Source organism: Anolis carolinensis, chromosome 5 (assembly GCF_035594765.1).
Source record: "Anolis carolinensis isolate JA03-04 chromosome 5, rAnoCar3.1.pri, whole genome shotgun sequence".
NCBI classification, from domain to species: Eukaryota; Metazoa; Chordata; class Lepidosauria; order Squamata; family Dactyloidae; genus Anolis; species Anolis carolinensis.
The window spans coordinates 26,087,056-26,103,546 of NC_085845.1; the positions used below are offsets into that span (position 1 = coordinate 26,087,056).

Sequence of the window (16,491 nt, forward strand, 5' to 3'; positions counted from 1 at the left end):
CAAAGATTATACTATTTGAAAAAGTGGGAGTCAGCAGGAAGACATAAGCTATATTAGATGGGTTGTTTCAGTCGAGGAAATTATTGCCTTGAGTTTGCAAAACCTGAACAGGGCAGTTGAACAATAGGGCTCTTTAAGATGTCTGTTATTGGGCTTCCACACGTTACAGTCAATGTGATAGCAAATAAGAACGAATCGGAAACAATATGCGTTTGCAAGTTGGCTGAAAGGGAACATGAATTTGGAGTAAGGGTGGGGATTTGTTAAACTCTAAATCTCTAAGGCCAAGTACCATTTGTGGGTGGGATCAAAAGCAAAAGGGTAGTACTAAAAAGTGAATATATTTATTTACATTTCTACCCGGCCCTTCTCGCCCAAGGGGACTCAGGCGGCTTACAACAACCGGCAAAATTCAATGCCAAACAGATCAATAAAATCTAAGTTTAAAGCTCTTGCAGCTGGTACCTAAGAGATATATCAACTCTTTAAATGGGGAAAAAAATATCAAATGATGATGGAGTCTCCTTCCCTGGAGGTTTTTCAGCAGAGGCTGGATGGCTATCTGTTAGGGATGCTTTGATTGTGCTTTCCTGCATGGCAGAATGGGGTTGGATTGAATGGCTCTTCCTCTTGGAGTCTCTTGGTTCTATGGTGTGATGGGGAAGAGAACATGACCATCTGGGGAAGTGTAAAGGGCCAGCCTGAATCCCTAGGAGGCCTGATTCAGTTCCAAGGCCTAAGGATTCCCACCTCTGCACTAGAGAGTGTGTTTGCCTCTGTCTTGATCAGCCTTGGTCAATGGATGATCACTGAAAATGCACATAAAGGACGAGCCTCAATTCATTTAGTTAGGGTTCAGCATGGTTCTTAGGTTAACCTGGAAAAGACTCTGGATGGAAGCAGTGAATATTACTTATGAGCTTATATGCATGTTACAGTGTAAAAGGAAGGTATTATTCCAAAATAATGCATTCCATCTGTGGAAACTCCATTAAACTCCTCCTGTGGAAACATTGTGGGCTAAAATACCAGGAAGAAAAGATAATTTAAATATAGATTTTTGGATTTGGCAAGTTGCAGCTCTTAAGATGTTGTTGGAGAATATTTCCTATCAAGCTGCAGCCAGCATACTCAATAAGAAGGGTGGCACGAATTGACATCCAACATCTGGAGAGCCCAAGCCATTCCACCTGATTCTGTCTTTGTTTTGTTCTGAAGAGGTGGGAAGGGAGTGCATTATTATTTGGATTGTCAATATGCTATCATATTAGACTGCAAGAGCTCCCTACTCTAACTTGCTAATGATCCTGAGAAAAGGATGCCTGAGCTAACAACAACAACAACAACAACAACAACAATTACTACTACTTTGTTCTTACATCCCGCCACCATCTCCCCAATGGGACTGGGGGCGGTTTACATGGGGACCAAGCTCAGTATAAAAAAGGTGCAAAGAGACATAGTTAAAAACAAACAATAAAATATGGAAAAAACAATAAAAACCAGTATAATTGAAACATCAACCAGTATAATTAAAACATCAACCAAACAGACAACCAGGGCATGTTCACAACTGAGAGGCGAGACAATGACTTATGCAAAAATAAGCAATATGGGGACAAACAAGCCATTGAGCTTGGAAAAACTATTTCGTAGTACAATCCCACAATCTTTTAGCCAACATAGCCAGGACTCGAAGCAGTAACATATGAAAGCTCTTGTTTTAGAAATGCATTAAAGAAACACAACTTTAGCTTAAACAAATATAAACATGGTTTTTATTTTTTTACACAAGATGCATAACAGATATGCAAATGCACACATTTAACAGATACATAAATATAAAAAATGAGTCTTTATTTAAACATATTAAGATGCAATCTATAATAGTCAAAAAAAGGAGGGAGGAGAATGAAACAGTGACATGGAAATGAGATAAAGTAAACAATCAAAGTTATCTTCTTCAGTACACAGAAGCCTGAAACCATGGAGTATCTTTCAAATCCACAAAGCAGCCTGGTTTCTATTGAGTTTTACAGTTAGAAGGAGTGTCTTGATCTGCTGTTGCAACCCAATGTTTAAGATTGTTTTCTGTAGTTTCTGCTGTTGTAGATCTTGAGTCTATTAAACAAAATAACATTTAGTAAAAAAATTGAAATCGAGTATCTGTTTTACAAATATCTGTACAACTAGAAGGAAAACACTTGTTCAGAAAATACCGTGTTTCCCCGAAAATAAGACACTGTCTTATATATTTTTTTTGCTAAAAAGACACGCTAGGTCTTACTTTCTGGGGAGGTCTTATTTCACTCTCTTCTCCACCACCACAGCTGCGGTGGAGGAGAAGGAACGAAAAAGAGCCACCGCCAGCCGAGGAGAAGGGCTCCTCCTTCATGGGCGGCAAAGGGGGCCGCCGCCATCGCCGCCGCCCGGGAAGGAGAGGAAGGGCTGCCTCCTCCCCTTCCCGGGCGGCGAACGAGAGAGCCTTCGCCGCCGGGGAAGGGGAGGAAGGGCTGCCTCCTCCCCTTCCCGGGCGGCGAAGGCTCTCTCGTTCGCCGCCCGGGAAGGGGAGGAGGGATCCCTCCTCCCCTTCCCCGGCGGCGAACGAGCCCGCCGCCGCTAGGTCTTACTTTCGGGGGATGTCTTATATTAGACAATCCCCCAAAATCTCTACTAGGTCTTATTTTATGGGGATGTCTTATTTTCGGGGAAACACGGTAGTTGGATAAGCCTCCTATAGTTTCAGAATTCATAACCTATCATACAAATGATAGGGAGCTGAACTTAATAACTTAAACCAATGCTGAGAACTCTGTGGCCATAAAAATATTTTTAATTGAAGCTACCACTATCCCCTCTGAGCTGTCCTGGCAAGGGTTGATGAGAGTTGTAGGCCAACAATATTTAGAAAGCCATATGATCACCACAACTGGCTTTTCAGTGCTTGACACCATCACTGTTTCGTAATTTTAATTGTAGTTTTGAATATTTTTTTTGGTGTTACCTTTCCACACGCCCTGCCTCGAGCTTTTTCCTTGGACAAAGGAGGGAGAAAACAGCTGTCCTGGAAAACTCTGAGTGGCAATTCAGTAATTAAATGGGTTGCAGGTCTCCCTCTTTCCATTGCTAACATAAATATAACATATGCATGTTTTCAAATAATGCCTCACCAATTTGAGTACTGATCCCCCCCCCCCCCAAACTTTTTGGCATATTGGCCAAACTCATCAGTTCATGTGATCCCAAAGGGCTTCAAGACCCACTGCACTGCCAATCCCTGCTATCCTGCAAAAATCTTGAACATTCCAGGGAATCATTCATGACAGGGGGCTTCTTGCTGCAGAAATTAGATGCTATTCTAATTGTTCCCAAGTTTTGGTCCTCTACGTGTTTTTGGTTTCAACTCCCAGAGTTCCTAACAGTTAGTCAGACCGACTGGCGCTTCTTTGAAGACCAAAACATTCTGAATTAGGGCTATAGAGCCTATCACGCTATTGCCTACCTGTTAGATTTCCTTGGCATGGGTCATTAAAGAAGCTGAAGCCACCTGAAGGTGCAGCAGTGGAAGTGTTTGGTGGTAAAACTGGATTCAGAATTTGTTTCCAAATGGGAGAAGATGGCAGCTCTGTATTCGAGGGAAGTGTTGTCTTCTTTGGAGATTTCGGTATGTGCTCTTCCTTAATGTCTCTTGGGAAATGTGACCTTTTCTTCAAAGCTCGTTCCTTCCATTTAGTAACTTCTTCTTTCAAGCCAGTCACATTCCTTAAAACAGGAATGTGAAGAGATATGGTCACTTGATGTGCAACTCAGGGCTCTTTTTTAAAATAAATATCTTACACATGGAGAAGGCTTGGCTGGCTATCTTCCCTTTCTCCATCTTCATTTTTGCCACACACATTTGTAAACGTATTCAAGAACCAAGAGCCGATAGCATGCTTTCCCTCTTCCCTGACCTATGGATACCTTATAAACTATCCTGTCTTTTCTGGTTTTTAAAATTAATTCTTTCTGGCCTAAAAAATGCCAAAAACAATTCTAGTTGATGGTCCATAGACTACCCTTTGTTCAGCCTGGTCTATATAGTACTAATGTGGACCCTCCACAACATGGCTCTTTGAAGGGAGCCACACAGTCAAAGAAAAATAGTCTAGTCTGTTGTTAGGTGTATGATTTTGTCTATGCTTTTGTCCCTAGTTTCTGCTTTGAAAAAGGAGATGATCTGTAAGAAGGAACACTGGTGCCAAGGTCAACATTATGAATCTGGTCACAACTTTGGGAGAATGTGGACTCCCCTTGCAATGTTCTGGCTCCTCCAAAATGTACTTTATTTATTTATTTACAGCATTTATATTCCGCCCTTCTCACCCCGAAGGGTGGATCACATTGCACACATAAAGGCAAACATTCAATGCCATAACATAGAACAGAGACAGAGACAAGATGCAGGCACGGGCTGGCCTCGAACTCATGACCTCTTGGTCAGAATGATTTGTTGCAGATGGCTGCTATCCAGCCTGCACCACAGCCTGGCCTTTACTTTTTTGGATTGCATATCTCAGAATTCTCCAGTCCAGGCTGGGATATTATGAGAGTGATAGTACAAAGAAGTAACTTTGAAATGAGCATACGAAGTGACACAAGTGCACTGATTTCACATGGTCTGGACTAAGATTTACGTATGAGGATTTTGGATGAATGGATTTTAACTTGGATATGTTTTAAATTTTGTATCATGTGTTTTTATTTTGTAATGTTACGTTGTTTTTATATGAACTGTTGTTTAGTATATTGGTTGCAGGCATTGAATTTTTGCCTATTTATTGTAAGACGCCTTGAGTCCCCCCGGGTGAGAAAGGAAGGGTAAAAGTGCTGTAAATAAATAAATAAGTTTCATTTTATTTATACCTTGCCTCACCTGAAACAGCTCAAATTGTGAGTATGCAATCCCCTCTTCTTTTTATGATTTTTCCTGTTAGGTGGTTTGGATTAAGAAGCATGTAACAGGCTCAATGTGACCTTCATGGATGTCTACGCATCAATGTTAAGACTCTAGTTTTTTATAAAATGCTGTATCTTTTCACAACAGATATTTTGGGTGACAACTCCCAACATTTCTGACCACTAGTCATGTCTGCCTAGAGCTTATGAGAATTGGAATAACACATCTAGAGTACACTGTACTGGGAAAGAATGCTATGACCATTATGTGATCTAGAAGTAAATCCAACTGGTTTGTCCAGGTCAGTTGTAATCAAACCAATTATGACCCACTAGCCACAGAGTGTGGCTTATCCAGGACACAGGTGACCTGGACAAACCAGCTGGAGCTTATAATGGCTTTGCTTTGCACTTAGGTAATCCATTTATGGCCTGAGGCAAAGCCATTTTACTTCTAGATCACATAATGGTCATGGCATCCTTTTCCAACAGTGTCCTCCAGACGTGTTGCCAAGTCTTGCATTATTATTATTATTATTATTATTATTATTATTATTATTATTATTATTATTACCATCATCAACAACAGGCAAATCAGTAACCGATGTTGGTCATATGGTATTTTAATCTGGACTTTTTCAGTGGATTTTAACTTGTATTTTAACTCTGTATTTTGTTATGTAATGACACAAGTAATGAATTTATCATCATCATCATCATCATCATCATCATCATATGGTAAGAGTGACAAACTCAAAAGCTCAGAGAACCAATATGCACACAAAGATTATAGGTAATTTTAAGACTTACACCAACACAACTTCATGTTCTTTTTGAAGCTGACTATATTTCTTTTCCAGCTTTGCATGCTCATTTTTCAGCATAAGCAGTTGAGTATTTTGTACGATGCCACTTCCGCCACCATAGGTGATTGGCAGAGGTGGCTGAGGAAGGTCTTTGCTTGACAGTACTGAAACATGTACAAAAGAAGGCTATTAAAATCTCAAAAATACAACAGCACAAGGAAAATGGCAGTCTGTTACTATACTATTTGCAAACACTACTTTGTTTGTTTGCGTGTGAGCTCAACAATATTCCTACCACAGAGGCAAACACTTTTAGATTCTAGCATAACAAAACACAAGCCAGAATTTGAGACCAAATACAGGAAATGTACTGGTTAAAATTGACAAGACAGATTTCAACCTGTAAGTATTTCTTTAACTGAAATATTTGTCTGAAAAAACCTGAAATGTTTTTATTTATTTATTGAATATCTGTATTTTCATATATGTACATAGGGATAGGAGCACAGTCTAAACATGAAATTCATTTATATTCTGAACACATCTTGTACACATAGCCTGAAGATAATTTTATAGGTAATATTTTAATGAATTTGTGAATGGAGCAAAGTTTGTTTACAGTGAGTGAATTATCAGAGAGTAAAAATGTCACTATCTCAGCCACCCAAATGGACAGTCAGGGTTTTTGGAGCATTTCAGATTTTGAATTCTGGATAGGGAATGCTCAACTTGTATCAACAGAGAATTCCAAACACTCTTAGTGGGACACTGGATAATATAATTATTGGAATCTGATGTCACTAAAAGGTACCACCAATTATGTAATATAAATTTTACAATATATGCTATGTTTCATCAAATGATTCTGGAGTGTTTATCAGCATTCCAGGAAAACAAAGAAATATGAACTCTAAGCATACATAGACAAAAAAAGTTGATAAGTCACCATATCTTGATCTTTGCATAGAACTGCAGCTTCAAAATACATTGATATCCTAGAACACACATTTGATCATTCTGTACCTACCAGTCACATCTTCATCTTGTTGCATGATGCGGAGCTCTTCCTTTAATTTCCTTAACTGATGTTCTTTATGTTCAGTGAGAGCTTTGGCATTTGCCATCCTAAGAAAATCAAGAGAGAGTTGGATCAACTTCACTAATACTGCCACTCCACATTTTGCTAAATAGAAAATAAGGTAGCTAGGGTTGTGTAGCGTTTGAGCATCGGACTTTGTCTCCGGAGACCAGGGTTTGAATCCCTGCTCAACTATGGCTACGCATTGGGTAATCTTGGACAAGTCACACTGACTCAGCCTTAAGGTAAAGGTAAAGGTTTCCCCTGACGTTAAGTCCAGTCATGTCTGACTCTGGGGGTTGGTGCTCATCTCGATTTCTAAGCCGAAGAGCAGGCGTTGTCCGTAGACACCTCCAAGGTCATGTGGCCGGCATGACTGCATGGAGCACCGTTACCTTCCCACTGGAGCGATACCTATTGATTTACTCACATTGGCATGTTTTCAAACTGCTAGGTTGGCAGAAGCTGGAGCTAACAGCGGCTGCTCCCGCCGCTCCCAGGGTTTGAACCTGGGACCTTTCAGTCTACAAGTTCAGCAGCTCAGTGCTTTAACACACTTCGCCACCGGGGCTCCTGACTCAGCCTTAGAGGAAGGCAAAGGCCAAAATACCATGTAATAAGTTCCTTTAGGATGTGTGGCACATAATCAGGTTTACAATAACATTAACTTAATGATATTTTTCCAGATAGAATTAGGTGTATTTATATAATGGCTCTACTTTGGAAAATGTCTGTCACTGTAGTTTCTTGGTTTTTAGAGCACTATGGGTAACTTTCCAGTATCGCATTTTAAAACTAAAATGTAGCAACTGCTGTTAAAAGTCTGCTAGAAATAAAATCTATACTGTCTGCCAACCAGTGATTTGGGGTCTTTCCCCAAACATAAGACTCTAGAAGGCCCAATTAATTTTATTCCACTTTTAGGATATCGTATTCAGTCACTATCTTTGAAATGTTACAGAGACTATGTAATGTGCCTGCAGCTAAATTTCCTTGTTTCCTGTCTCCAGAGAACAATAATGGTCTTCATCCTTTCTTTGAAATATAAATGCATATAGGAAAAACAGACAGCTAGCAAAATTGCCCAGAGTCTATTCAGTATTGAAGTGTACTTGGTCCTTCTGATTTGCAGGTTTGCCTTTTGTAGATTTGATTATTCACGGATTTCATTAACAGATTCTTTCTAGGGATCTCTAGGTTCTTTGGCATAACTGTTTGGATAACATTCAGCAGAAACTGACCACAGAGATATGCTGGAGGACCTCAGGCGGTATTCTCTCAGGTTCAAAAAAAGGGGATTCTAAGAAAACCAATTCGCTTTTCCATTTTTGCGAGGGCCCTATGTCCGTAACTCCAGCAAACTCCAAGGACTACTGTAATACATTTTGCTTAACCCACCATTTCTTTTCTTGAATAGCTTGGCATTGAAAAATGTCAACACTACAGAGAATTGCTGCTAAATGAAACAGGACTTACTCCTGCTCAAAGAGCCTGGACTGCTTTGTTCTTGCCATATCAGCATTTACAAGTTTCGTTTTGAGGTCTTCAATTTCCTCCTTATAGAATTCAGCACCTTTACTTAGCTTGGTCTAAATTGATAGGGAGAAATAACACATCTGGTGAAGAGGAGGAAGCTATTTATGAGTACAGAGAATAGTTACAAGTTAACAGAGTATTACGTAGGAGATGAGAGCATCACTCTCTTCTTAGCCTTAATGTCTAAGTACCTAACTTTGTTCTCAAGTATGCTAGTTAACAGCATTACAGAAACCAACAAATTGAAATAATAATGTTAATAACAGTCTGTTGACACATTTCCTGTAGATTTCTAAATCTTCTTCAAGGAGGTTTTCACTCTCACATGTAGATAAGTACAAAAAAGCAGAAAACAAACTTTGTTAGCATGTACCTTGAGTGTTTCCATCTCCATCAGTACATTTCTTAAGTAGTTTTCTTTGTCTTCTAATGCAGCCTTAAGCTTGGGCACTTCATTCTTGGACGTCCTCACATTAAGTTCCATTTGCAATATGGCTATTCTTTTTTCCTTCTCCTGGAGAATCATCTCTGCTTCACTTCCTCTATTTTCTAGCTCTTGGATTTTTAGCTTTAGATTCTTGGAATAAAACATAGCAAGGAATTAGGTATTGAATAGCAGTTCTAAGATGGAAACTAGATTTTACTGATGATAAATGAACATACTGATGTATTACTGGTTTGGCTCATGGGGAGAGATTTGGAGAATTCATGTTTTGAAACTACTGAGTTTAGATTCTGGGGACTACTTGTGAAGTTCAGATTCTGGTTCTCTCCAAGCCATAAAACTCAATGAGTGACTTGAGCCAGCTATTTTTTTCTCAGTCCACGCTACTTTACAGGGATATTGTAAGGAGAACAATGTACATGGCATTGAGCTCATTGAAAGTTTGGAAGGATATAATGTAGCTAGCAAGGAAATCCCACAGTTTCCTATGCTTTTAGGATATTCAAATGGAAAAGGAAACTACTGCCAAGTGTTCCATGTAATTCACATCCATCGTTGCACACACCATCAGTGCTTGACGTTAAAATACAGGAGTACTTCATGGCTAGTAGCAAGTTCACTGGCGTTCTCTCTCTCTCTCTCTCTCTCTCTCTCTCTCTCTCTCTCTCATATTGCTTTAATTAAAGAGAACCGGAACTCAATGGTATGGAATTCAACACAATTGGGTAATCTGCGCTGGCATAAAGCACTATTTGGAACCTTCTAGAATCACTAGGCAGAAAAGTTTGAGTGGTAATCCTGCTCACCATCCCGAGACTATATATATAAAGTTGCTGGTTGCCACCGAAACCCCACAATTCCTGGGACACAGCTGTTAAACAGGATATGCTGCAAATACATAAAATTCCCATCTGATGAACCAGGGTTAATGAATAAAATGGCTGACAAAAAATTGTATTTTCTCCATAGGTCAAAATATAAACTGTATGCCTGCAAAAACATCACAAAAGAGATGGGCTTTTGAATCCTGAACTCTTCATTGGGCTGGATGTTCCAGACTGATGAAAAGTTCTGAAGAATGAGAAAACTCAAGAAAGCTCACCCTTTTTGTGATGTTTTAATGCTCCTGCCTTCATCTCACATTGATCTTTGAGGGACATCACAGTTATGTAGCAAATGGGAAATGTGATTGTTTACCTTTATGTCCACCTCTGCTGCTTTTAGTTCATTTTCAAGTTGATGATTTTTTTGTATTCGTGCAAGAGTAGCATCGTAAGAATTATTTTGCTTTTCTTTAATCTCTTCCTCTTCCTTAAGTGTACTCAGTTCTAGAAGCAGCTCCTTGGTTTGCTCTCTGCAGGCTTTCAAGGCAGCTTCTGTTTCTTTGCAGTAGTCAGTGTTTCTTGTGTCCAGCTCTATTTTAGCTTGAGCATAGGCCTGTAAAATAATACTATTTATGAAGCTAACATACAAAGTGGCAAAAGAAAGAATCAGGATAAACTGCTATCAGCCATGCCAACATGGAAGATGTAAAACAGTGAGTTACATATTTTTGAGAGTGGGACTCTTATTCTGCTTTCCCATGTTCTGAAACAAAAGTCTTAAAGATCTACAACCTTGATCTCGTACTCTACAATTTAACTGCAAATTCAGTCTATTAAAACAAACAAATACCATAAAATATGTAGAGCAATGTATTGCAAGGTGAACAAACCCTTAAACAGACAGTTTGTTGTCAAAACTGCTTTGAATAATTAACCCATGACAAATATACTGATCCAAGCCAATGTATATATAGACAAGTATAGTCTCATGGCCATATGCTAAAGTACACTTTGTACCTGAGTTTTGGGATTCAGGAACTGGCCAACTGGCACGAATCTTTCCTTTAATTGCTTGACGCCTGCCTCAAAATCTTGTACGTTAAAATGAATCGAACAACGTTCCAAATACTGTTTTGATTCATTATCACCATTCTGCAATTGCGTTAGCTTTTGTTCTATACTACAAAGTTCTTCTTCCATTTCCGAAATGTCTTTCAAGATTTTCTGCATCAAAAGAAAAATGGACATAAGCTGTTGTGTTTTGTGTTATTTCTTTGTGTGCCATGAAGCATGTGTACAGGAAGCTCTTGTTACACCAGGTCATAACTTGCTCCATCTTACTCTATGTTGATGTTAGAAACCCTCCTACTGGCTCTATCATGCTTACACCGCATGTCCAAAGGCAAGTGATTGTGGAGAATGTTTCCCAAAATATCTGGATGGTCAAAGTTTCCCCATTTCCACTCTATATTGACTGAGATTAGAACTCCAGCAATTCATATAACCCTCCTTTGGGGCACCCCATAGCAAATAGATTGAACCCAGTACTCTTTTCACAAAAAGCACAAGCATTTTCAGATGGACCCAAGAAAGGTTGAAGTGAAAATAATAAAATCAAACCCTTAGAAAAGAAATGTGAGAAAACATTAAAATATGTTCTTGCTGTCTCCATTTGATTTCCATTAGGTCAGAAAATGTTCCAAGATTTACAAAACAAGCTGTGGGGACATCTCACATATTTCATGCCAGCCTAGCAGACATGAATTTTGGGGGGAGGAGAGGGGGCATGGTACCTCTGTGTATAGATCCAGGTACTGGTTCAGTTCAGAGATGTTCAACTGGTGGGACATCACTGTGGGTGGATTGAAATAACTTTTTTTGAGATGATGAATCTGTGTCAGCAGCTCAAGTTGTTTTCTTCTCTCGTCAAGTAGCTCTGAGGTGTATGTACTCACTTTAGTGTAGTATTGGGCTCTCTTTTTGCATAAGCGGGTGAAATTGAACTGTTGACAATGAGAATGCAGGACTAAATTAGATACAGTTTTACTAGGCTGCTTCTACTATTATGTAAAAAAAAAGTGAGATAACCACTGCAGGCAGCAGACTTGAGAGGTCATAGAAGAGAAATAAACATTTTTTATCTGAGTTGTCATTATTAGTAGCTGGAGAGTAGCCTTGTCAGGGATGGGAAGAAATGTTAGTGGGATTGGTTTTTGAATCTAAGACATTAGAGCAATGCTTGCTGGCTTTCAATTTAAGCATTCCATAAAAACAATCATAACATTCAGAATTGATACCTGAAGTTTATTCAACAAGCTGTAAATGCTGTTTGTTATGTGCTCATGTTCCATCTGAAGCCATTTGACATCTTTTGCTTGTTGAGGTGAAAGATCAACAACTCCTTTTGCTACTACAGATTTCTGCTGGTCAAATTCACATTTAATTTGAAGAGATACTGCTTTAAGACACTCCGATCTCTTTTCAAGGCATGAGAATGTCTTTAGAACTTCCTAAAATAAATGAAAACTGGCTAAGAATAAACAGCAAAATAAAATGTATGCATTTGCATATCTGTGTGTAACTAAAACATGTATGTGCATACACATACACAGAGCAGTCATTCTCATTAGTTAGTAATGAGTGTTTAACAGATTTAATTTAGTGTCCCATAGTGCATAATATCTTCAGCAAGATAAATAGACAGACAAGACATCAGCCACCAGTTGAAGTTTTTATTAGTATATAATAAAAAATAAAACATATGCATGTATGTATCTATTCTCCTGGATAGCTCCCATATCCAGTGAGCCTGGATGTGGAAGCTATCTAGGTGCTCTACAGTGGAGAAAGACTCTTAATAATAATAATAATAATAACAACTACTTTATTTTTATACCCCCGCCTCTATCTCCCCAAAGGGGACTCAGGGCGGCTTACATGGGGCCAAGCCCGAATAAAAACAATAGCAATATAAAACACAACAATAGACAAAAAACATGCACAATTATAAAAATTTAAACATTAGCAAATAAAAACAAATGACAAGAACTAATAAAAACATGGATTAAAATGGAGAGGTTGTAAAAGTAGACTGGGTAAGGTGCGCCATATAAATATTGTAAACACGAGGTGACTGATAAAGTGCTGCAAATTCTTGGAAGTGCAAATTGGGATGGGAATAGACCCTGTGTCTTTATCAAGTTGACATAGGTAAAAAATGCAAATCGGTACAGGAATGGTCACAGATACAGATTGCTATGGGGATGAGCAATCTTTAACTAAAGGCCTGAGTAAACAGCCAGGTTTTCACGCTCTTTCTGAATGCTACCAGGGTGGGGGCTTTCCTGATTTCCCTGGGGAGTGAGTTCCAGAGCCGGGGGGCCACCATGGAGAAGGCCCTCTCTCTCGTCCCCACCAACCGCGCTTGTGACGGAGGTGGGAGCGAGAGGAGGGCCTCCCCCGACGAACGAAGAGATCGTACAGGTTCGTAGGGGGAAAGGCGATCACTAAGGTAGGAGGGTCCCAAACCGTTCAGGGCTTTGTAGGTGATCACATGGAATTCCACTGCTGACATGGAATTAACTATTCTTATACGTTCATTTTTTTTTTTTGGAGGGGGGCGGGGAGGGGAATTGAACTAGCATCCAGGAAGATCAAGAATAATTTAGCATTTGATCAACTATAAGTTTCTTCACATACTAATATTTACCTTTATCCTTGATATTTTTGCATCCAAGCTTTTAATGACATCTTGTTGCACCTCACTGAAACTTGTTTCAGGAAACTGAAAAAAGACAGAATATGTCCTAGAATACGAGTAGGCAAGTTCTGAAGATCTGGCTCACTTTTTCTGTTAAATGACTCCACTGACAACCCCGAAGATGGGAGGGAAAAGACATGGAAGTAGCTAGATGTGGTTTGAATCGGGCACAGAAACAAACTAAAACCCCATTGTGACTAGGAAAATGATATTTTTCCAGTTGTTAAACAATGCAGGTTTTTCCAGTTGTTAAATAACAGAGATCTATCTAAAAGGAGAAGTATTGCTCCTAGATGCTTCCAGAAAAAGCAATTTACAGGAGGATGAGGAGAAGCTAAATAATATATATATATATTGATAGGGTAGGGCAGAATCTGCAATCTAGAAAGGGTTTGTTGAGGACCACATGCAACTCACAGATTACCGGTTACCTGCATTTATGATGGCTACATTAGGAACGAGGGACACATTGCAGTATGAAAACTATTCCCATGCACATGTTCCAAACATAGCTAAGGATTGTAAAGTGTTCAGAAACAGAACTGAGGAGTAAGTATTTTTGAGATCATGTAAACTAGTTGCAGTGGCTTTTGTTTCAAGGTGTTGGTTTTGCTCATAAATTACTGAGTGATTTAAGATAAATAAAAACATATTTAGTTTTGAAACAATTAAACCAGAGTTTGAGAATTTATTTTGGTTAGCTGATGGTAATCTGATTGCTAAAATGTATACATTAACCTCCATATCTGCAGGGTATGTTTTCCAAGACACCCATGAATATCTGAAGCCACAAAACTTAAATTTTTACTATGGGTGTTTCAGAGGCATATCACAGAATTGCAGTGGAGGACCTAGAAAATCTCACAAACACTTTGGGGGTTGGGTTAAATTGTGAATATTGAAACCATGTATAAGGAGATTGTACTGTACATACTAAAGTGAAAGCATAATTTGTATGCTGTTGTAATGGTATTACAGACTCAAATATCTGTAACAAGCAAACAAATAGGACAGCATCTCACTGCCAAGTGTTCTAGTTTCCATACCTTTGCAGTATATTCGAACATGCTTTCTCGAAGTTGGTCATTTTCTGCTCTAAGGCTCTGCAAGTCCTGCAGAAGTTTCACTCCTTTTTCCTGAAGCAAAGAACTCTCCTTTGTTACCTGCTGCTGTCTTTCTGTTTGGTGTCTAAGCTCAGCTGCCCATCTCTCCTTTTCACTTATATGCAAGCTTAATTGTTCATCCAGCTGCCAAGACAAAACGATAGTGTAGATAAATATCACTAACCATTTTAGGTCTATCTAATCAGCATTTACAATCATCTATTGTTATTAGGGAAGGTATAATAAGTATGGCAAACCAAAATACAGAAATAATCCCTATCAACAGCTGAGTTATCTTTCCTTGGGGCCAACTACAAACTGTACCATCTCTTTTGACAGAAAGAAAAAAAATCACTGTTAAAAATCATAGAGATGTATGTGAGGTAACTACAGGTAAACTGTACTTTCTAAAAACTTCCAGAAATTCAATTTCCACTCCCTTCCCTCAATTAAGAATATTGTGACATTGAATTGCGAAGTGCCCCAGGTTTATGAAACCAGGTGGGGAAGCCTATAGACTGCATGCTGTCCACCTTTATCTTAAAATGAATCATAGAATAGTAGAGTTGGAAGAGACCTCATGGGCCATCCAGTCCAACCCCCTGCTAAGAAGCAGGAAATCGCATTCAAAGCACCCCCGACAGATGGCCATCCAGCCTCTGCTTAAAAGTCTCCAAAGAAGGAGCCTCCACCACGGCCCGGGGGAGAGAGTTCCACTGTCGAACAGCTCTCACAGTGAGGAAGTTCTTCCTGATGTTCAGGTGGAATCTCCTGTCCTGTAGTTTGAAGCCATTGTTCCGTGTCCTAGTCTGCAGGGCAGCAGAAAACAAGCTTGCTCTCTCCTCCCTATGACTTCCCTTCACGTATTTGTACATGGCTATCATGTCTCTTCTCAGCCTTCTCTTCTGCAGGCTAAACATGCCCAGCTCTTTAAGCCGCTCCTCATAGGGCTTGTTCTCCAGACCCTTAATCATTTTAGTCGCCCTCCTCTGGACGCTTTCCAGCTTGTCAACATCTCCCTTCAACTGTGGTGCCCAAAATTGGACACAGTATTCCAGGTGTGGTCTGACCAAGGCAGAATAGATTTGTATTTATTTAAGAATGTATTTAAGAATCTTTTTTTGAGGTTTTTTTTTTAAAGGTGAGCATTAAGTAAAAATGAACACATTTCTTGCTAAATTGGAACATACACCCAATGCATTCTAACAGTATGCACCAGGAAGAGCTGAACATGACATTTAAGATTTTGGAACATTCAAAGATAAAGGAATAAAAAAGGGGAAAAACAATGGTCCCAAATGTGGTTGTTCTTTTTAAAATACACATTTTAGGAAAAAACCTTTAGAGAAGCATATTTTAGTAAACAGCAGAAACAAGTTGAAAAGGGATATGTAAAATATATTAGAAGAAGTGTAATAACTGCTTATTTTTGTATACTGGTCCACATATGGAATTTTGAATTATGAAACCATTACAAAAATGGGAGGCAACCAGATAACCTCCAGATATTTTGATTTCAAATCCAATTGGACCAGTGATGACCAGGAACTAAGGAAAATGGAATTCCAAACATCTGGAAAGAACCATCAACTCCACCTTTAGAAATATTGTGTCCCATCAGATGAACTGTGTACACAATGAACATGCAACTCACTGAATTACATCAATTCCAGCACATCCAGTGGTTAAGGGTGATGGGACAGCCCCACCCACTTCCTGACCATTGGGGTACAAAGAATGCATTGTTTTCTTACTTTCTTTCTTAGCTGTTCATTCTCTTCTAAATATTTGCATTCCAGTTTCTGATGCAGATGTGTTTTCTCATCAATAATGTTCTTCATACTATTAATCTTCTCTTCTTGCTGTTGGATTTGTGCTTGCAAGTTCTCCATTTCTGTCCCAGCCTTCAAAAACAACAACAACAACAACAACAACAAATAGTAATGTTGAGATCAACTAACTGGAAACTCATTCAGGATATCACATTAGCATTCTAAAGTG

General features: G+C 39.1%; 1 protein-coding gene across 2 annotated transcripts in view; it reads right to left on the reverse strand.

Moving 5' to 3' along the window:
- Window positions 1-1,749: 1,749 nt before the first annotated feature.
- Window positions 1,750-16,491, reverse strand: part of cenpe (centromere protein E) — a 45,862-nt gene continuing 31,120 nt past the window's right edge. For both annotated transcript variants that reach the window (XM_062982459.1, XM_062982458.1), the window contains 13 exons: window positions 16,245-16,394; window positions 14,434-14,634; window positions 13,337-13,411; window positions 11,925-12,137; window positions 11,421-11,630; window positions 10,645-10,851; window positions 10,001-10,240; window positions 8,732-8,935; window positions 8,299-8,411; window positions 6,772-6,869; window positions 5,749-5,908; window positions 3,503-3,762; window positions 1,750-2,121 (listed from right to left, as the gene is read on the reverse strand). In XM_062982459.1, the coding sequence (XP_062838529.1) occupies window positions 2,024-2,121; window positions 3,503-3,762; window positions 5,749-5,908; window positions 6,772-6,869; window positions 8,299-8,411; window positions 8,732-8,935; window positions 10,001-10,240; window positions 10,645-10,851; window positions 11,421-11,630; window positions 11,925-12,137; window positions 13,337-13,411; window positions 14,434-14,634; window positions 16,245-16,394 (2,229 nt within the window). In that variant the 3' untranslated portion in view covers window positions 1,750-2,023. The remainder of the gene's footprint in view (window positions 2,122-3,502; window positions 3,763-5,748; window positions 5,909-6,771; window positions 6,870-8,298; window positions 8,412-8,731; window positions 8,936-10,000; window positions 10,241-10,644; window positions 10,852-11,420; window positions 11,631-11,924; window positions 12,138-13,336; window positions 13,412-14,433; window positions 14,635-16,244; window positions 16,395-16,491) is intronic.